This window comes from Pseudophryne corroboree, chromosome 7 (assembly GCF_028390025.1).
Source record: "Pseudophryne corroboree isolate aPseCor3 chromosome 7, aPseCor3.hap2, whole genome shotgun sequence".
In the NCBI taxonomy this organism is placed as follows: domain Eukaryota; kingdom Metazoa; phylum Chordata; class Amphibia; order Anura; family Myobatrachidae; genus Pseudophryne; species Pseudophryne corroboree.
The window spans coordinates 366,966,672-366,989,755 of record NC_086450.1 but is presented as its reverse complement, the minus strand read 5'-3'; the positions used below and the strand labels follow the sequence as shown (position 1 = coordinate 366,989,755).

General features: G+C 42.2%; 1 protein-coding gene and 1 non-coding gene across 3 annotated transcripts in view; both read right to left on the bottom strand.

The window, feature by feature from the left end:
* The window catches only part of TRRAP (transformation/transcription domain associated protein), a 212,749-nt gene that overhangs the window by 90,352 nt on the left and 99,313 nt on the right, over positions 1-23,084 (bottom strand). For both annotated transcript variants that reach the window (XM_063934508.1, XM_063934509.1), the window contains 6 exons: positions 21,209-21,355; positions 20,875-20,994; positions 19,015-19,302; positions 17,209-17,346; positions 15,107-15,219; positions 13,959-14,094 (listed from right to left, as the gene is read on the bottom strand). In XM_063934508.1, coding sequence (XP_063790578.1) covers positions 13,959-14,094; positions 15,107-15,219; positions 17,209-17,346; positions 19,015-19,302; positions 20,875-20,994; positions 21,209-21,355 — 942 coding nt within the window. The remainder of the gene's footprint in view (positions 1-13,958; positions 14,095-15,106; positions 15,220-17,208; positions 17,347-19,014; positions 19,303-20,874; positions 20,995-21,208; positions 21,356-23,084) is intronic.
* Positions 10,968-11,082, bottom strand: LOC134946865 (U5 spliceosomal RNA). Its single transcript, XR_010182443.1, has one exon. It is a non-coding gene; the product is annotated as a U5 spliceosomal RNA (small nuclear RNA).

The following is a 23,084-nucleotide window of genomic DNA, read 5'->3' as shown; positions in this document are numbered from 1 at the left end:
TGAAAAAAGAAAAATCCTTTTCAAAAGAAAAATTTAAGTCTAGAGATTCCTCCAAACGTGTGCTTTCTCGGCGAGGCAGAAAAAAAACACTGAGGCATTTTGGGAGTATGGAGGGGATGGGGGGTTAATAATTTAAATGTGCCTATACCTGCTAACGCCCCATCCATATTCCCAAGAGTACTCCAATGACCCCTAGTGGATGAAAAATAAATGGGGTCTATATTACCATTTTGGATTGCATTGTACTTTTTAATGTGTTTCTTTATCTGACACATACACAGACAGGGTTGGAAAGTAATGTGACGTGAATGTCTGTGGTTAACATGAACTTCATCTTGTTGTTACACCTTGTTTTGCACCTGCTTTAGATAGTAACTGAAACTGCTTATGTTGCTAACCTTTGCTTAGCCAATGATCATGTTTTTACCTAACTTGGAGTGATGTTTCGGCCTTTGCCTTCTGTGATATAAAAACTGAAAAACTGCTAAGCAATAGGTTATTGACGTTGATGTGTCCTGGACCCATGCACGGCCAGGATCTACCAAAGGTGCCCAGCACTGTTAGGGCAAGCAGGATGTGGAATTCCCTGCCAGGGAAGGTGGTAATGGCGGACTCTAATTGGATTTAATAAAGGAATGGATAAATTTCTGAATGAAAATGATATCCAAGGTTATAATACTTAAAATATCAACGTGGTTAATCCGGGGGTAACATGAGTGAGTAGCTAACTAGTCAGAAAACATTATTCAGCGAGTATGTAGAATCATCACACCTTAATACAGGTTGAACACGATGGGCAATTTGCCTCTATTCAACCTCAATTACTATGTCACTATGTAGCCTAGACGTGGAACGAAGCCCTGGACACAACGACCACTAGAACCAGAAAGTATAAATGAGCCCTGCCTGGATGACCACTGACTGCAGCAGTGTCATGGCGAACGACTTATCCGGCTTCTAAGTGATAGAAGAAAGGCTCCCGGATTGTATGTAGTGTTCACTCTAGCCTTCTTTCGCGGGGCGCTGCGCCCTGCCCCTTTTCCGAGTGTCAGAATGCGCCCTGCCCGTTTGTGCCCGCCCTGCCGCCCTGCTGATTACTAAAGGACTGCCGCGCCGGGCCGCACTGAAACTCCTCTCTCCGCACTGCCACTCCTCTCGCATCGCTGTCAGCGCCGTCACTCCTCCCGCTACGCTGCCACTGCTCCCGCTGTGCTGCCACGCCTCCCTGCCGCTGCCTCAGGCTTGTCGCGCTAATGCGCTCACAGCACTCGGGTCTCGGCAATACTGTAGGCTGCTGGTGAGATGAGGAGGGCTGGGTTTGCCTCTCCTGCCGAGGCAAACCCAGCCCTCCTCTGTGCACATGACCCAATAAAAGAGGATGCCGGGTAGGATCAGTGTGGCGGGCATTTTCTTCCAGCTCCGCGGTGTGTGACGGGGGACCAGCGCGATCACTCCTGCAGCATCAGCCCCCAGTAAGTTGAATTGACACACAAACATCATCTAAGACTAGTGCTGCCACACTAAGCTATTTATCCTACTGTATATGGGTCGCCTGGTGCCCCTTTAGTTTTAATCTGGCAGCATTCAACTAATATTATAGTTTAATGAACTATATAAACCCTATTGTGACACTTCAGAAATAAACTGGCAGCACATGAATGTTATATAAACCAACCTGGGGCACCTTCGCTTCAATCTGACAGCACATTTAAAATACGATGTGCGCTAGTTTATTTCTGAAGTGTCTCAATCAGGTTTATATAGCAACACGTGCTGGCAGTTTTTTTTCTGAAGTGTCTCAATAGGGTTTATATAGAAGCATGTGCTGCCAGTTTAACTCTGAAGTGTCTCAATAGGATTTATATAGTTTAATATACTATATAAACCCTATTGAGACACTTCAGAAATAAACTGGCAGCACATTAATGATATATAAACCATTCTGGGACACCTTCACTTCAATCTGACGGCACATTTAAACTTAAAATGTGCTGTCAGATTGAAGCGAAGGTGTCCCAGGATGGTTTATAAGCTACAATGTGCTGCAAGTTTAAGACACCTGCATACATATTACAGTATGTACACCATTTTGCCCTTCTAAATTAAAATGTGCCCTCCCGAATCAAAAATGTGCCCTCCCCGAATCAAAAATGTGCCCTCCCCGAATCAAAAATGTGCCCTCCCCAAGGTCAGCACCCTGCCCTAAAAAAATCCTAGAGTGAACACTAGTATGTGCTGATGTGATTGCGGTTTTTGAACATATCTACCCGATTGATCATCATCTCTTTTGTTAAGTATAACTCCATGCTATTGCTTATTCTATAAAGCGTATTTAAATACATGTAATGTCGTGTCCGCTTTCTTTAATTCAGAGTATCCAAAGAATCCAGTTCCACCGTGAACACACATAAAGAGTTAACTTGATTTATGATTGAAAGATTCAGTATAACAATTCACATTGGTGAAAGATTGCATTGCCCTATTGGAAGGGGACTCACTTTTTCCTTATTTGTACACCATTAGTGTGTGTATTATTTGAAGTATTACGCTGTTAGCTATTTCTGAAATTCGAGATTGGTCCTGGATCAGGAAGAAACCATCAATCACAGTGCTGCAACAGAGGAAAATGGGAAGTGACGCTGAGCATGAACTGGAGCAGTGTTAATGCCCGCCCAGTTCAGGACAGCAGTCCCGACAGATTGGGCAGTGTGTAAGCTCAACACACTGCCCGGTCCGTCCATAGATATATCGTATATATATATATATATATATATATATATAGGTGTGTACACAGCATTAGTGCCTTTTTTTGTTTTATTTAAGTTGAGATTTGATCAGTGGATCTCCGTTTTAATTTGTGTCCTGAAATAAACTGTAGTCGAATACTTTCAGTCAAAGTTTTCCGCTACAAACTAACAGTGGATTGGAGTGGGGCAAGAGAGCTGTAGGTTAAAGTAATTAAGGGGAGATGCTATGGGTGTGGAATGTAACTTTAGTGGTTTCCAGATGAGAAAGGGAAGGATCCGGCAAATGTCATGCAGGGGAAGTTGCAAGATTGAGAAAGAGACGAATGAGACGACTGTTATAGATGACACCCGAACAGTGGACTTGGGTAGACAGAGGTGAGGGAAGTGTTGTGATTGGGAGAGGGGTGGAGGAGGGAGAAACTTGGGCGTGGAGGAAGACGAGTTCAGTTTTAGACATGTTACAATTCAGGAAGCTTTGGGCCATCCAAGAGACAACGGCCAACAGACCATTCGTACAGGCAAAGACTGAGTGTACAAGGTCAGGGCAGGAGATGTCAAATTAACATTTATGTGCAGGAGAAATCCTATTAGCCATGAATAAATAAATAAGAATGGAACAATGCCTCTCCTGTGCCATAGGAGGCAACACGCACATACAGAGAAGACTGGCTCCTTGCTTCAGGTAATGTTGTCTGTCCCTATAAGTCACAATGTAAATACAGTTTCAAATGACATGTCGCTGAATATATGCTTAATGTTACGGCCTATGCATGCAACCTTATATACCTGGTATATATATCTCTACATTGATATTCAGTGTTAGGAAGAATGGTTACCTGAGCTGCAACTACAAACCAGACGCATAAGATATTATCAAATTAAATGGTCTCTGGGATAACCACTAAACTTCACATCCTTTTGTATAAGTTCCTGACATTATTTAACCTCTCCCAACAAATCCGTGCCTTGGAGGAGGAAAGAATAGGTCTAATAAAATATTTATATCCACTTCCATCTCAAGGTTTACTCGGAATCAGGTAAACACAATCTATTTCAAGATGCCATGACATTGCTTAAGAACAAATGGAAGGGAAGTAGTGACAGTGCGGAGCACCAGGTTACAGGGAATGAATGTTTCTAAACCTCTATGCTGCTTACTTCAACAGGAGAGGCTAGCGGAAGGAAAAAAAAAATCCCGCTTGCCACTGTTCTCCCTGTGGGGATGAGAATGACGTCCTCTGGCAACTGAAGAACGATGCACAAAACAACCAAAGTCAAACAGCGGCAGCGGAACATTTAATCAGAGAAAACAAAAGGGATTGATGTCTTTACAACGCGACTTATGGCTGGGAGATAGGCTACTGAGAACTTTGGGACCTGAAATTTGGACAGGATAAAGTAGCTATTTGGACAGAAAGAAAAAAACAAGGCAAGGAGAAAATCCATTTAGTTTGTGCCAATAATGTAGTCCCTACACTAAGCTACAGCATCAGAATATCCTGTATAGCAGTGGTTCCCAGCTGGTCCTAAAAGCATCCTAACAGTCCAGGTTTAAGGATAGCCACCCTTAAAGCACAGGTGACTTAATTAGCACCCGAGTCAGTTTAAAAAAAAATGTTTTTATATACCACCTGTGCACAAGCATGGATAGCCTTAAAACCTGTACTGTTCGGATTGAGTTTGGGAAACCCTGCTGTACGGAATGTATTTAACATGGAAACAGAAATATAGAAATCCGTTGAGGACTCTTAATGGCAGTTTCCCTGGGGTAAGAGAGAATCACAGCCTTTATTACAGCTCCAATTAATGCCATATATCAAAATACTCTTATGACAATTATTACAGCCAGCTACTGTGACTGCTAGTAGTCACCTATTCAGTGGAGGAGGGGGAGGGGGGTGGGGGGTGGGGAGGGCAGGTGGAACAGAATGAATATCTTCAGATAAGTAGAGAACAGAATGAGCTGTAAACAAATCCTGTATTTACAGTAAACCACAGTGCAGCAGTCATTCAAGGGTTACAGTTTTAAAGGATTGTATTTTAAGTTAAAAAATAAAAAATCCTCATTGGCTATAGCTCTCATTGCCCATCCACATCGGCTCTGCAGTTCTCTGTGGAGTTTGGACAGAGTGAAGAAACTTTGTAAACTAATCACATAATGGCTGGGTGGGAAATTGATACATAAGCAGCCAGGGGGAGAGAACAATACTGTGTATGAAAAACACCAAGACACGGGCTCCTATTATATTAAGCTGCAGATTACTGCTGTTGAGAACGTCGCCTGCCAAAACAAAATGCTCCCTGACATTTTTACATAGGAAAAATTCAGCTGCAGCAACAGAATCCTAACGTATAGCTTCAGCATTTATTTCCCCTGTAGTCTATTAGTGCACGCCTCATTACAGGGAAACGCAGGGCTGTGCCTGCAGTCACTGGTGGCTGTCGTCTCTGCTTAGCTTGTGAGCCGTCACTGCTAGGACCTGTCAGATGTCATCAATTCTCTTCCTTTCATTTTGGGGATTAAATAGTGACTGTAAAATGGATCAACTCTTGTCTAAGCGGGAAATAATGCAGTCAATAGAAAGGTGTGTGTACTGTATCAATCCCCGAGTCATTTACAGCTAGACATTCATTTACCTAGATCTTAATCAAGCTGATGAATGGAAACAATTGTAACGTTACAAAATACGGGTGTGGTATGGAAGGTAGATAGTAACTAGGTCGACAGTGCCTAGGTCGACCACTACTGGTCGACAGTTTAGGTCGACAGGTCAAAAGGTCGACATGCGTTTATGTTTTTTTGGTGTCGTTTTCTTTGTAGAGTGATTGGGAACCCCAATTAGTGCACCGTGTCTGCTCGCCATGCTTCGGCAGATTACCGTTCCAATCGTAGTCCACGTGGATCGTTAAGTATGAAAAAGATCAAGAAAGGAAAAAAAATCGTGAAAAACTCATGTCGACCTTTTGACCTGTCGACCTAGAGACCCTGTCGACATAGTTACTGTCGATCTAGAGACCAGATCCCACAAAATACAACTACCCCCAAATCAAAACACTTCTTACACCACTCATTATTAATGACAGCGGCGTAACAAGACATTTGAGGGGTGCCACAGCAAAAATGGTAATGATTGTCTACATGTTGCTGAAAGTTTAATTAAAAAAATAATAATTTAAAGAAAAGTGATTTGACAGGAATTCCCCCCCTTTCTCCAATCATCCCCAAACTCCAGCTGCTGTTCCAGTATCAGCTCTCCCATTGGAATGGTGGTTATCCTTCCCCAGCATTGGCAGTTACTGTCTGGTCCGCAACGGAAAACTGTAAACCAGAATGTGTTAAAGGATAACGTGGGCTGTCTGTGATCATTTTCATGTAAAGGCTTCTAGAACATAGGAATCCAAAAACTGTACCAATTATTTGAGTTTTCTGCATTTCACTCCAAATAGATATAAATTTGTTCACCAAGAAGATTTGGTATTTACTATTCCACCTGCCCGATCTGCACTTTTATTTCTGGATTGGAGATGTTGAACTGTTAAGAGCCGTATTCACGGCCCGATTTGGGGAGAGGTGTGCGCTGAGCGAACCGCTCAGCAAACATCTCTCCCGCCGCTCAGCATAGCGCGATGTGTGCTGTGCGTGTGGGGAGAGATGGGGGGGCTCACTTCACCCAGGGCAATTTAAATCTAGCACCAGCGATAGCGATGCACAGGGCCGCACATCGCTATCGCTGTGGGGGTACACATGGAGAGATCACTGCTTAAAATCTAAGCAATCTAGTCAGAATGCTTAGATTTTAAGCAGCGATCGCTACGTGAGTACCCCCCTTTACTCATGTTATCAGAACCTGATCTGGTAAAGCAGACAAGCAGACCTTTCATCCCTATCTAATGCAGCAGCACATCAAACATACAAGTTGTCTTGGCCACTTTAATGCATCAAGGATTTCCAGCAAGGTAAAAGGGAATGCCTTACAAATTGACTTTTCTAATGCACTGTTTAATAAAATGTATTCACATTTTTGCAGTGTAATAGGGAAAAATTCATATTAACACTGTTTCCCCAACATACTTGCGAACTTGAAATTTTATCTGCCCATATATCAATTCAGCTTGCTCCGATAACTATCGGAGCTCTTACATCCCATCTTCTCTTCACTATTACAGTGCTTCACCCCCTCCCCTTCCCTTTAATTTAACAGAGCTTGGCAGGCAGGAAGGACTTATTGGGGGGGAATTCAAATGTTTGAAAAGTCGGTTGGGTGTCTGATTGTTCCTGTCTATTAGATAGGAAAAAAGACACCCAACTGACTTTTCAAACAATTGAATATCCCCCTTAGTTTTTAAAAGCATCACAGCAACAAATGCATCTGTTGTACTTCAGCTCTAGGGTGTCCAGAACATCCCTATTCTTTTGTACTGTTTACTCGCAATGTTACTGAATAACTTGCGCTATTTCCTGGGAGGCGTACTGCGCTACTTTATGAACAGCAAGCTTGTTTACTGTGTGCAACAATATTTCAGCTCTCTGCAATAAAGGTATCCGTTACCGCTGTAGACACCTCGATTTGCGCTAAATAACAGCTTCTTTTTTAAAATGAATATGAACTGTCTCTTAAGGTCTAATACCCCTGGTATCTAATTCATGCATTGTCCTAGACTCAAAACACCACACAGTGCGAGACGCCTGGTATGAGTGAGCTGCCAGGTCCCTCGACACACTGCTAGTGCTTTGCAGAAAATCTCTAGGACTAGGACGTACCAGAAGATTGTGCAGATTAATTTGGTTTGTAACACTTGTATATCTGTGTGTGACTGAGTCTTTATATCAGGCCAGGCCAACCTGTGGCTCTCCAGATGTTGTAAAACTACACATCCCAGCATGCCCTGCCACAGTTTTAGAATTCCCTAATAGCAAATCTGTGGCAAAGCATGATGGGACTTGTAGTTTTACAACAGCTGGAGAGCCACAGGTTGGCCAGGCCTGCTTTATATGAACCACAATGGAACTTGGCGTGGAGAAAAGCCACGGCCGCTGCAACGTAGCATTGCGTTTACAACTTCAGAGACTCAGTCGCACACAGATACTCAAGTTTCTCATATCAAATAATTCAGCACAGTCTCCTGGTGCCGGGATACTGGTGCCGGAATTCTAGTGTCTGCATACTATCTGTTGACATCCTAACTAAATCCCAACCCAGGACACCTGCATCCGACATTAGTGGAAGCTGTTTTAACCCTCAATGCCACTGAAATCAACAAAAGAGGAAAAGTAATGGCAACAACAATGACAGTTGGGTTCAGCGGCTGAACTAGAATGAAATTACAGAAACTAGTCCAAACCAAAACCCTGTTCTTATGGAGGGTGTAAGCTCCTTAGTACCACCCTTCATGTCCCATATCCTTTACACATTTTTATAGATTTTAGGTTTGTGAAAAGATGGATATATCAGGTGTAGGGCACATAGCTGATCCAACAATTCATTTTATAGTGGTGAAAGTATATTTGCACAACATCAGTGGATAATCCTGCCAGTACTTTATTGTATTTTCCTGCAGCCACTTGCCGGGACTTTATCGTGGCTAGTCAGCTTTCTGTCCCCTAGTCTTCTCTCTGTAACACAAGTGCACACACACCTTACTGGACAGGTGCAGCAGGTATTTATATGGTCACGTTCTCGGTTTATATTCACAAGTCTACTAGATGGCACAGATCAACAGATCACTTAAATCCCAATTCCTTTGTATTCCAGGCAGGAAAATGTAGCCTTAAACTAGGGGTTCATACTTTTTGTAAAAAAAACAGAAGTTCAGTAGAAACTACTTTAAAAAACGTTGCTAAAGCTTATTAAATTATATACATTTCACCTTGGCAGTAAGGGCAGTAGGAAAGAGACCAAAGGATTGCATAAGTGAAAAATTACTTCCACTACCTCTCATGAACAGGGACACTGTTAATCACTTTACCCCATGGTGGCCTGCAAACACTCGATGCAACGACATAATTACTCTTACAAACGAGAACAAAAAGAGGCTTGTTCTATGAGAGGGACATTTCCCGAACACACACAAAATAGGATTTTGGTACTTACCAGGTAAATCCTTTTCTTTGAATCCATAGGGGGCACTGGAGTACTCTTGGGATATGGACGGGCGGAGCCGAACAAAGGCACTGAATATTCAAATTTAGGACCCTCCCACCCCTCCATATCCCCGAGTACCTCAGTGTACTGTCTCAGTGTTTTTTACTGAGCGAACAGGAACGATATAGAGAGGTTGACAATGGAGAATACCTATAACATAACGGACAACAACAATGTTGACCCATAACCTTACTGTCAACTAAACAGTTGACACCATAACCGATAGAACTTTATAATTTGAACCAATCGGTGAAAATGTGTTACCATAAGCTCCTCTGAGCTTAATATCAATCAAGTAAAACTTGTTACCCTAAGCTCCCTTGAGCTTAAAACAACCCAGGTAAAACTGCTCTGGGTGGGCGTCCAGTGCCCCCTATGGATTCAAAGAAAAGGATTTACCTGGTAAGTACCAAAATCCTATTTTCTTTATCATCCACTAGGGGTCACTGGAGTACTCTTGGGACGTACCAAAGCTTCCCTCGTGGGCGGGAGAGCTGTTTGATACTTGTAACAGTAGGCAGCCCAAAGCTAGATGCTGATGGCGCCACCATTTATAACGTGTAAACGTGCACAAACATGGTGCACATGAAGGCTATATAGCCGCGTTTTAGACACTCCACGACCCACTGGGTCTGACATTCCCACAGACCTGTGGGATGAGCTATTACTGACGCAGGCGATTGTAACTTAGCCTTAAAGTAAACCTGACTTGTAGTCATTATTATTACCCAACTGGATAATGTCTGCTAAGAAACTGGCTAACCCCAGTTGGCAGTATCATAGAGAACAAACAACGTATTCATATCACGTACTGTTGACGTTCGGGACATATATAAACGCGTAATGCGTGTACCACATTCAGAATTCTAGAATGTGCTGTCCACACAGGAAACCCCTATTGGTATATTGATGTGAAGAATACGAAAGCGTGATTCGTCCGAAGATCTGCTTTGTCATGAGAAAACTCAAATACGGTGGCTTGGAATACAAGGCACCCAAATATGAAAACAAAACCCTTGCCGAAGCCAAGGCTATAAGAAAATTGTTTTCCAAAGTGAGAAACTTAATTCCCATTTGTTGAAAGGGTTCAAAATATGAAAACTGTAAGAAATCTGAACCCAACTTCAAGTCGCCTGGCGCTGTAGGTGGGATAAATAGAGTGTGAACTTTGATGACACCTTGTAGAAAGATGTGTACAGACGCCAATAGAGGCAAACGTCTTTGACAATAAGTTTATCACACAGATACCTGCACTCTTCGTGCAGATCAACGCAGTTTTCCATCCCACCCCGTTTAACAGAATACGGGTTACTTGAAGGATGATGTTGGAAACTTCCGAGGTTTACAACCTATGTAAGCACACGAAATTTTGTAAAAATGAGCTGCCTTAAACGGCTTACTATTTCGTAACATGGTTAGTATAACCGATACTGTAATGCTCAATTTCTTAAGAGGGCGTTTGCACCCTCACCCCGTCAACCGCAGCTGCGGTACATAGATAATAGGTACATAGGTAACTATGGGTAAACTAACGTTCCCTGATGTAACAGGTTGTACGTATTATGAGCGGGCCAAGATCGTGTGCAAGTATTCCTTGAAAATTCGAGAAGCAAACTTCTCCGAAACCCATGAGCTACCACCAGTATGACTGTGACAAACTGTCTTATGAGCCGTTTTGACAACGGAGAGAGCAGCGGAAACTGGTGGAGCCAGATACACGATGCTGAATGACCACATGAATGTGAGCGACTCCACCGCCACTGCCTTTGTGATCTGTTTTGTACACATACTGAGCTTTTGTAATTGTGGCGAGATGCCATCATGTATACTTGAGGGTAACCCCCTTCTGTGGACTCACATATGAAACACCTCTGGATTTAATGTCCAGTTTTCAGGATCCAAATCCTGACGGGTGAGATCCTCTGTCTAACAGATGTCCACTCACGTAATGTGACATTTTCACATAATGGTGTTCTAAGCCATTGAGGATTTGAGTCACATGCCGCATTACCATGCGGCTTCTTGGTTCTCACTGGTTGTTGTGTATGCAACTGCCGTTGCCTTGTTTGACTGCTTAAGGCCAGCGTGAGACAGGCATCAAACATTTACCTGAAACTCATGGTTATTCCTCTCCACAGAAATCTTTAGTAAAAGGCAAAAGATTTATTCGTTCTGAAGAGAAACCAGAGTATATACCTGGTCAGACTGAAAGCGAATCATGTATTGCATTGTAAAATGCACAGAGTTCTAGGACCTTTATCGACAGCAATCTGTCGTGTTTTAGAACCTTTGTTGCTGATTTTAACTACAAATCCTGACCCTCTGCGACTGTCGTCCAGAGTATATGCACCCTTTTCCCTCTGTGGGAAACGCGAGTGAAGGGTGGCGAACTAAATTGAAAACACATCTTTATTCTTAATAGGTGAATACACCAATGTACCGCTAGTGTGCGTGTTTTGCACTAATTACTAGACGTACATTTGTTATTGCTGGTGTAGTAGGTAAAAGTCTTTGATTTATAATCTTACCTAGGAATTGACATCGTTTAGACGGAATTAGATGCGATTGTTTTCGAACTTGATCTGCTACCGCAGTATACCTTAGTAGCGCAAGTTAGAGGAACTTTGTTGAGACAGAGTTCTTATGAGCAGATCATCTAAGGTAGAGAAACTCTGTTGAGACAGAGTTCTTATGTGAGATGAGCTATCATCCCCAACATAACTTTGGTAAATACCCGAGGCGATAAGCAACGGTAGACCCGAAATGGATAATGGTTGTGGCGATTTGCAAACGCTAGAACCCGTGAAGATCAAACCGGAATGGGTAAATACGCATTGTGAAGATCAAGTGCCATTATGCCACTTTGTGCTCCAATAAACAAATACTAACCGCAGAAAATTCATTTTCCCACTGCAGTAAGTGACCTGCTGATTGAGATTGCGACAGAGCCGTCTGGTTTTGCTCAAACAGAGGGAATATGTAACCCTGACTCTGTTGGTATACTACTGCTTGGATTATAAAGACAGCTGAAACCCAGCAGAGACTAAATGGCAACCTGCCAAACCGGTCGACAGAGCCAGTATTGTCCTTTAATCTGTAAATAGCTGAGACATCCATGAATTGAAGTCTGGAAACCCCTCAAAGTAACATGTAAAGACGCGCTTCCACAATTGGAAAAGAGGTCATCAAACCACTGGCTTGCTGACTGTAGCGTCCTGACGTTACAAGGCGTGACTGTTTTGTACACCCGCCTTTGAAAAACGGAAGTCTAAAGGGATTAAACGCCGGTACCAGTATTCCGTTTTGATACTGGATGCGGTAATGGCTGAATATCAAATTTAGGACCAAACAAGCTCTGTCCTAGTCGTGCTGAACTAGCTACGATGAAAAACAGGCGTTAGTAGAGGCTTTACAGATATACTCTGCAGCTTCTTTTAACAGTGATCTCATAGTTTCCATACCTAGAGACTAATGACCCAAATGTATCCTGGGTCTTTAAAATGTTTAACACAGACGCATTTGCCAATGGCGGATCGCGTTATTTTGAAACGATTAAATAGTGGTCAAAGTCCACTAATATTTTCTAAAAAAACAAATGGAGGCCTTGACTCACTGGTTTTTAGCAATGTATGTTGCCCAAAACCCCCGCACTATATAAGTGCTGGTGTAATGCACCCTTCTCACTCGAAGTTTCTGCATTAACCCTGGTACCCAAAGGAACTTGGCCCTTTGAAAAGACTATCTTTAGTTATAGCAGGCGGAGTACTTCCGAGACTCCGATGTTACCGCTGTTTTAAAAATAAAAATCCAAGTGTGGCTATACCACAAGCCGATGTTCGTGCTGTGAGCACCGAAAAAACACTGAGACAGTACACTGAGGTACTCGGGGATATGGAGGGGTGGGAGGGTCCTAAATTTGAATATTCAGTGCCTTTGTTCGGCTCCGCCCGTCCATATCCCAAGAGTACTCCAGTGACCCCTAGTGGATGATAAAGAAACACAGGGAGGTGATTCTGGGCAAGTACGGATGGTGGAATGGTTAGCATTACTGCCTCACAGCATGGGTTCGATTCCCACCACGGCCCGAACTATGTGGAGTTTGTATATTCTACCAGTACTTGCGTGGGTTTTCTCCGGGTACTCCGGTTTCCTTCCACAATCCAAACATATACTGGTAGGTTAATTGGCTTCTTACAGAAATTAACCCTAGTATGAATGTGTTTGTGTATAAATGTGCTAGGGAATATAGATTGTAAGCTCCACTGAGGCAGGGACTGATGTGAATGGCCAAAATATGCTCTGTAAAGCGCTGCAGAATATGTGTGCGCTATATAAATAACTGGTAATAATAATAATTGTGGATGAATAAAAAAAAAAAAAAAAAAAAAAAGAAGAAGATCCAGCAGAAAAAAAAGGGTCCTGACAAATTATTGCTCTTACTTTAAAATAATGTATTCACTTTTAGACAATGCCCTCTTTCTAAATGGGCGGCGCCCCCACAGCTGGTGCTTCATTGGGAGCCGCCCAATGTCCATGTACAAGCTGTTCTAATAACACACCTCTAGCCTGGGTTGAGGACGCCCCATTAAATCTATGGTGTCTACCAATATCTGTCCATTCTTAAAACTATGGTTTAAAAGTCATTATAAATATTTTACTAACATTATGTGCAAATGCTGAAGTTTCTGTTCACCAGTTTTATAGAATGAAAACCATATGCTGCATTTGCAGACAAACAGGCAAGTAATTACTAAAGCAATAGATTTATTCAAAGCCGAACCACTGATGGCAAACCTGCCTGCCAGATCTAATCTGGGTTCCAGGCCGGAAAATGTTAATAATCCCTGCTCTGAAGCAAAACATGACAGTATTAAAACAAAAACATTTATTTGCAATATGCCTTACTTGCCAGAAACCGCAGCTGTGTTCTAAATCAAACAGATTCCCTAAAGAGGCATTTATTGCCTCAGTGAAATGAGCTGTAATGCTGACTTTGTGCAAACATAGTAAGTAAGAGCGAGGGAACATATCAAAATAAGCCGCCGATGTGAACCCAGTGCATTCTGACCTGTACGAGGGCTTCTTTCATAGCTGTCCAATTAGACACACGCCAAGAGCATTCAAGGACGAGGTATGGATTGATGTGGCCTTTTGATTGGCCGTATTCTGTCAGTGCCTCCCATTGGTTCAGCTCTTTAGAGCATCTACAAAAGTGACAGAGCAGAATCGAAAATGAGGCATCAATGAAAAACACAAGAAACAGTCATTAAGAATAATTTAGTCAACCAACTGGCAGCAAAAAGCTTTACAAGTGGAAGGACCAGTCACAAGCAGCAATGTCTTGACTAAGACTTGTGATTGACCATTCTGCTCTTCCCCTTTTCCCGCTCTATTCTCAGAAGTAGCACAGAGGAGCCACAGGAAAAACAGACTACCCTGGGCTCTGGTCAAGTGGGTATCATAGTAAGAAATAAAGATCATAAGGTGGTAAATAATGTTCTGCAACGGGTCATTAAAATGTGCCGCTGGCTGTCAAACGGAATAGCTATCAGCATGTCATCCGTTAACATACAGAGGAATTAACATCTATGTATTAGATTTATAAAACTACTAACAAGTAAAGTTGGAGGTGTTGGGCACAACAATCCATTAGGCCAGTGTTTTTCAACCACTGTGCCAGTGTGCCCTGAGCAGTCTCCAGGTGTGCCGCCATAGAAGCAGAGCCAGGCCCGTCAGTGTTTTGCCGCAACTGAGGCCATGGAACGATCAATACTGGTGGGTTTAATGGCTGCAGAGCCAGTTCTAATTTTGGGCCCAGGCAGTGTTGGGCTCTTCTGGCTTACTCAGATGTGGCTCAGGCGTTACCTATGGAGAAGCTGCGACATGACATCCTAGGACACGCAACTGCACCATGCATCACCATTATATTTGAATGTGCCTTGGCAATATTGAAATCTTCTGCAGTGTGCCGCAAGTTGTAAAAGGTTGAAAATCTCTGCATTAGGCTATCTATTAGGGCAGATAGAATTATATAGGTTGCTACAGGCAACAGCTACACTTTTCCTTTTTAGAAGTTTTAATAAATGTAGCCCCATGCAGAATACCTTTTTTCTGTGTATTTTACTGAACAGTCACAAAAAATGAAACTTTTAATAGATTTACATTTATTTATTTTTATTCAGAAATGGGGAAAGTATTGCCACAATTCACACTTACCGAATCCAGTGATCTTCCCATAACTGATATTCGGGGAAAACAGCTGGAGATGCATTGTTCCTTTCATGTTCTTTTTTGGCCTTTTCCATTGCTTTTTCGTGTGTTTCTTGGGCCTAAAAGAACAAAAGCTGAGAAGAATCAATAACTACGTCTATGGGATCAGTACGTGCACATTCTGCAACTACAGACGGATCAATATGTTCACACATCTACAGACACGTGGAAGACAGATTGGATGATACCAGCGTCTTTCAAAACTATTTCAGAGCTGTCCTTCTGAGCTTTTAAAGGAACTTAATGCCTGAAAACAGATCAGCATATGTCCCCAGTTCATTAAATGTCCTACTTTCCAAAGCTCTAGTTCCATCACCCACTGAATAATAAACCGTACATAACTTATTGTGGAAATACACAGAATGGAGGCTATCCCTCTAGCATAAAAGCAAAATAAGGGCAACAACCTTGTGAGAATTCCCTATGCAGGGCACTGGATAGAGAATGGAAGATGAAGCATGGAAGTTATAGGAAAATTAATTTCAACGGGCAAATCCTAAGCCACCATCTGCCACCCACTACTGCTGGAGAGAGCTCATTTACTGGATTGGTTTTAGTTGCTGCTGCAGAAATCTCTCTAGGTTCAATTGCTCAGAGCCGAGGCTTCTGCAGTTGGTTGTGGGTGTGGTACAGAAGATCTACACTGTCTACAGAGACAGTCATTAGGTCGACCCCATATGGCTGACATGCATTAGTTTGACAGGTAAAAGGTAGACAGTGATTAAGGTCGACAGAATCAAAAGGTTGACATGGCAATGATCAACACAAAAATGGATGACACACCTTTTTTATGTTATTTTGGGGATCATTTTGTATAGTTAACCATATCTAAGCACAATCAGTGGAAATGTGTACCCTAGCGGCCTTGCTACACTTCAGGCAAAGCGTCTCGCTCCACTACTGTTGGAAAAACATGGAAAAAACCCCCACAAAAACATGTGTCGACCACTTGTGTGTCGACAATTGCCATGTCAACATTTTCTACCTGTCAACATTAAGCACTTTCACCTGTAGACAATATGGGGTCGACCTGTTGATTGTCGACCTATACAATGGAACCAGTTAGTAGTGTGGCTGCCGATGCAGAAATCGATCTGTGATGTAGTACTAAAAGGGTTTGTTTCCACTGGGATTTTCCACACTACACAGCACAGAACACTGGAAGACATGTTATTGTGACATCCAGTAGACTGTGGACTAAATAAGCACTGCCAATATACCTAACTTTGCTACATTTCCAGGCGGTCTAGGGAAGGAACGCATAATCACCGATCATGCTCTTCGTGTCTCCCGAAGGGGATGTGAGCGGATAACAGACACTGGATACTGTGCAGCATGGTGAATGATGCTGCAGGAATAGACAAGGAGGGGAAAGAAGCAGGACATGCAGTTTGGCACCTGGCAGAATTCTTCCTTTAGCAGAAATCAGGTGCAGAAGTCTAGTGCTCAGATTCGTTATTTTCCAATACAAGGTCTGTAGAGAGGAAGGAGAAGAAACAGCCCCTGCAGTCTTCAAGCCTCCTGGGTTCCTGACCACAGTAGGGGTAACCAAAGGCGGTACCTCCCAGTGCCGACCTATGGAAGGATACTTCCACTGGCAAGTGTCTCTAGTCTAGAGCTAGAAGGAGTCAGATACAGCAATGTCTTGCTTCCAGTGATGAAAGAACAGACCACTCTGTTGTCTTCGTCAATTTATTAGTATGGCGTTTTGAATGTTAATTACATGTGAAAGTACTTCTCCTCATTTCAACTACTGGTTGTTGCACTCTAGAGTTGGGGGTCTATGTACTAAGCCTTGGCGAGAGATAAAGTGGACTGAGATAAAGTACTAGCCAATCAGCTTTTAACCATCATTTTACAGGCAGCATTTGAAAAATGCCAGTCGCTTGATACTTTATCTGTCTCCAAGGCTTAATGCATAGAACTCTAGGTGCGCAATACATGTTCTCTACCATGAACTTGACTTTGGCTTTGCCATTTATCTCTACGCATTTATGCATGGACACATCTAATGAAATCATCCAATCCAAGTGACCTGGTTACGGTACCTGCTCAAAGAAGCCATGCTGCTCATATGCAATAGCGGTTGCGGTTTCTGGAAACTTGCAGCGCTTCTGCCACAAACCAGCCCACATGTCTTCCTCTTGGAGGAGAGAATATAATTCTGCCAAAGAATCAAGGATCTCCTGCACAAGATATAAACAGACATTTGTAGACATAGCAGTTCAGAATCTTAGGAGGACAACTAATCTCCAAAATTACAATGTTCATATTTGAAATATAAAAAGAAACAAGATTACTAATCAAGCACTTAACAAAAGCAAAGTCTTCTAACGCTTCACACACGGACACTGCCTAAAGAGGGATTGACACAAAGCTCAAACATTGCTGTTTTAAACCTAATCCACTCATTTCCCCTGTACAAATGTGTCCTCATACATCATTGCTGCAGTCACACCAAACAGCCCCTCTCGGAGCACCAGGTCCTGTGAGACTCTGCTGGTATCGGTCGTCTGTTTTTTTGTGAAAGTGCATCTTAGTCGCAATGTGATGTAACTAGGACGCACCATGGCGCTGTGCGGATTAATCTGATATGTGACACGTATATATCTGTGTGCGACCGAGTCTCTGAATCTGTATACGAAGTGCTACAATGTGCTACAATGTAGTAGCTGCTGCTTTTTTCCAATACAAGTACTCTGTATACAGACTCACACACAATACAGAAGTGTCATATCAAATAAACCATCAGAGTCTCCTGCTGCATCCTAGTCATATCAAATTTGCCACTAAGACGCAGTTTTGGCAAAAAAAAAAAAAAAAAGAAGATGCACGGGACCTGGCGTGGCTATCTCACGCTGCGTGGCATATTGAGGTTATATGTATGAGGACACATCTGTATGGATCCACAGTCACCACAAGTCTGTGTTACCTAGGAGACCACAAAGCCAGTATCACAAGTTCTGCTTCCTTCTGTCTCAGAGAACAGGGACATCCTAACAACATTTTGACTTAAGAATGGAACATGCAGTAGAATTAGTCAACAACCAAAATAACTCTATTTTCTCTTTAAGTCGGACCACACTACCGCGCTATTGATGGCAATGTTGGAAAACTGATGACATAATCTGATAGTTACCAAAATATCTGGTTATTATACAGTGATTTTCTGTTAATGATCACCAAACTGCAATAAAAAAGAGCAAATGTAATCCAGAAATCACCCAGCACCTCAGCACAAAGGCTGTATAGCTGGATCTCGTCCAGTCCGTCCACGTACAGGTGATCATGGCACGCGCCAGGTTGTTGCCAGCTTGTCACAAATACAAATGATGTAGGACAATACAGGTAAAGGACAGTATAGACTGAAGATGAAACCCCAGGGTCTTCTGCAGACAAGTGTCTCATCACTTCTCCACCTCCTGCTGCCTGGCAGCTGCCCACCACACCGCATACCAAGGTATCTAGTACACGTTATATTAGGCCCATGTTTTGTGGACATCAATTCCTGCATGAAAGGTCGTTAAGAGTTAACATTATTCTTATGCTAAGATTCTGTGTCAACTGTGGGCTGTTCATTATTAATTATATTTAAACAGCAGTTTTTGTCTGGCTTTTATTATTTGAAAATCTCTGTCCACAAGAAAGGAGCTGAAAAATAACCGAGCAGAGGGAAAAATCGAATCAAGTTATAATGGCTGGGGATACACTTTCATAGAGCATTTGGCACTAAAAACAAAGAACATGGAACATTATCAGCGCTGTAAAAAATTATTTCTTTCCTCCTGACTGCGAGCCAAAATCTACAGAAATACCTTCTCCAAAAGTGCTGACGCAGAATGACTGACACTTACTTGCTGGGGTGGGGTGATACTCTCTTGTTCATAAAATTCGCTTGTCTGCTTCGGTTTGATCTGAAGACTGAGGCCTTTCTCGAACGCTTGATGCTCCAGCATAAGCGTGGAGCGGAACCACAAATTGTGCGTCTTCCCCAAGTACTTCAGCACACAAGGTCTGATGGGGATTGGTGGCACGCACTGAGACATGGCCTCTACAAAACAGTTCAAGGCGCTCGGCTGACAATCTCTCTGCACCTGGTGGCTTCCGCTGCAAAGGAACGGACTGATTTCCCCAGCCAATGCCTGGGAACAACACAAAATAGCAATGATTGTAAGCTCCAACGAACTGGGACCCGCCTGAGCACCTGTATCAGTACATAACTCGCGAGTGTTAGAGGATGCCTTGTGAATGATAAGCAGCCATACCTACTGTAATACATCAATTTATTAACTCTCATGGTCAGTTCTGCTTACTTTTATCACCATCCTTCCCAACCAATTCATTTCACTTCAGGGAGGATACATATTATTGTAACAGGTTCTTCCCAATAACCTGGGCAGTGGAGGGAAGGGACAGAGATAGGGAGAAAGGGTGCAGAGGGAAAGAGGCCAACACCAAGAATATATAATAGGAACGGATAAAGTCCGTATGTGAATGTTAACAGATTTCAAACCTCTAAATCACTTCGGTTTATTGACTTGTAAGCACTCTCCTGCAACCTTTCCAGGTCCTGTACCTTACAGCCATGTATTCACTGTATATCAGACTTATTGTCGTTGCTCTGGGACATGATACAGAATCTTCGGGCTCTGTATTTTGGACTCAGGACCATAACTAGGGTTGTGTGGTCTGTGCCGATGCACAGGGCTCTGTGGGCATCACCAGTGCTGCTCACTATAGTCCCTGCATCTGGCTAGCAGGGGTCCTGGAACAGCAGCCTGATTCCAGAATTGCTGCTGCAATGCCTTTGGACACTCCAGACATGAACACCAAAGCCTGTACAGCCCTCCTCTTACCAGCGGCCCTGTCCCCTCCAATGGATGACATGCGCTGCAGGGGCGTGGCCGGCACAGGGCACAGTAAAGCGCTGTTATGGCGCTGTTTGTAATGTTTTGGGATAAATTTCAGGGCAGCAAAAATAAACAAAGAGCAGCCTTATAATACAGCTGTATATCTACAAAACAGGTGTGTTATGAAATGCCGACATTCAGAATGCTGATATAATGTCCACATTGACATCTTTCACAGCCATCATTACAGCCATGTCAACATTCTGATTTTAGTAGAGGCTTGTGTATATATGTAACATTTAATAGGTTTTCTTTGTAGTTTTTTATTGTGTTTTCTATATTATGTAGTTTTAGTGACAGGATGAACAATATAGCGCTTCTGACCAATATAGCGCTTCTGCGGGGCAAGTGGATCCCACCAAGGTTTTGTGTAGCCCAGAATTGCTCAATAAAATGTATTATTCTATCCCTCAGCAAGGAGTTAAAGAGCAAGAAGGTAGAACTAGACGTTAATGTCAGATAGCAAAATCCATATAAGAAAGGAAAAAGGAGAGGGGAAACGCACACAAATAAGAATTGCATACCTCATTACATTAGCACTGAAGCTGAAATGGGTGCAATGTATGAGCAGTAAAGTAGGGGAAAGTGCCTTCAGTTTGTTGCACTATACTGCCTCCTAGTGGAAGCAGATATTCCCCTCATGCTGTTTCTCAACACGATGCATAAAGAGATGACGGGAGAGCACCATCAAGTACAAATAAATTTATGTGCAGCAATAACATATTCATTCTCCGAGTCCCCCAAACAAGCCAGATAAGGAACAAACAAAATTAATGCCTTGCATACACAGACATTATTACTTACATGCTGCTGGCGGTCAGAAAGTATTTTCCACAATCTGGGGAAAAGTTGGATCCAAATCTTCTCTGCCAAGGGAGTTGAAATATGGCACAACTGGACAAAGGCACTTAACAGGGCTCCCGTCTGCAGTGGGCATATGGGGAGGGGGAGAGAACCACAATGCAAAAGAGATTTAGCAGTGAGGGTGGCAACAACTACAGGAACGAAACAGTTATCAGTGGTGTACGCTACTAAAGTATTACTAAAGCATCATATACAGCATCAACCACCACCGAGCAGAAATGGTGATACTTCCCCTGTTCACTACATAAAGCAGCAAATGTCGAGCGATACGGACCTTAACCTCACGTAGCGAGTCCAGGAATTTGTCGTGTCTGTTGGTCAACATGTGTAGCTGATTGCCAATGTCTTTTTCAGATTGCTCTTTAGTTTTGGGGTTGGTGCTTTGATCACCTGGAGCAAGCTCAATATCAATTTCAACGTCCTAAAGACAAGAAAGAGTATATATAAAAAGCCATTTGATACCTGCAATTATCCCTGAAAGACTGGCCAGCGTTTCGCATAGTTCTAGCAAACCCTGTGAATGATGCATTATTTATTGGCACAGAGATTAAAAGGGCAGATTACATAATCATAATAATGTGAACATTAGGTTCTCTGTATAAGACAAATTAGATGTATTACTGAACATCTACAGAAAAATAAATCTTCAACTAGTACCAAGCAGGGCTTACTTACACCTCTGTGTTACAAGCACATGCTCTCTGAACATCAGCACAAATCACTGTCACTACTTCATCTCTCTGACTATGGAAGAGAATCCTAGTCCTGTAAGTAGCCCAGCGCATGTACCCAGTTATACCAATACTGTACACAGCGCACATACAGGTCTTCACACTTTATATAGAATATATATACACAGGTTGAGTATCCCTTATCCAAAATGCTTGGGACCAGAGGTATTTTGGATATGGGATTTTTCCGTATTTTGGAATAATTGCATACCATAATGAGATATCAAGGTGATGGGACCTAAGTCTAAGCACAGAATGCATTTATGTTACATATACACCTTATACACACAGCCTGAAGGTCATTTTAGCCAATATTTTTTATAACTTTGTGCATTAAACAAAGTGTTTGTACATTCACACAATTCATTTATGTTTCATATACACCTTATACACACAGCCTGAAGGTCATTTAATACAATATTTTTAATAACTTTGTGTATTAAACAAAGTTTGTGTTCATTGAGCCATCAAAAAACAAAGGTTTTACTATCTCACTCCAAAAAGTCTGTATTTCGGAATATTCCGTATTTCGGAATATTTGGATATGGGATACTCAACCTGTATATATATATATATATATATATATATATATATATATATATATTTATTTCTATAAAGTGCTGTGCCCTCCATATTGTAATACCTGACATGTAACACAATGTATTGCTATACGCCCACTTTGATTGAAACTGTATCATGCACACCAACAAGAACTGCAGTTAACAAGGAGATTCAAAGTGGTTTGGCAAAAATAAAGATATGACAGGACTATAAATAGGTATCATTAAGACATTAATGAAATATGTTTTTTGGACCACAGACAAGAAATCAGTGTAAAGCAAAGATTTTCCACTCTGAGCACATCAACAGCAGCTAATTACACTTGGCTCTAGTTTCATATTTTAAACAAATAAGGATCGAGGTTAAAAAAAAAAAAAAACAACTCCAAAACAATTTGTCTATAGTTCTTCCAACAGATTTTTCTTGTACCACGTTGTCTTTATTCCATCCTGAAACCTGTTCATTAAAAATACTGATAATGAACATCGATAAAATAAAACTTTGGTCCAGAAGTCAGGGAGACGATTCATTAGTGACCTTACGCGCCATAAAGAAATCCGCTCCGGCCACTGAGCGATTAAAACAGAGCTTTTCTGTCTTTAACCCAAAGATCTCTAGATAATATCTCAGGTGATGTTTTAGGTTAAAAGTTAGATGAAGGCTGACTAGTCTATATTAACGTGAAATAGACTCGAGCTCTTTGGTAGATGTGAGGCTTAAAGGTTCACTCCAGAGTACCTTTTATTTACTGTATCCTAAGAGACTGGAAATTTGATAGAATATCTCTCTCACACTTGAACAATGGAAGAACTGTCAGGAAAAATTCTGATGAGATGCCTGAGGAAAATGCTTGTAAAG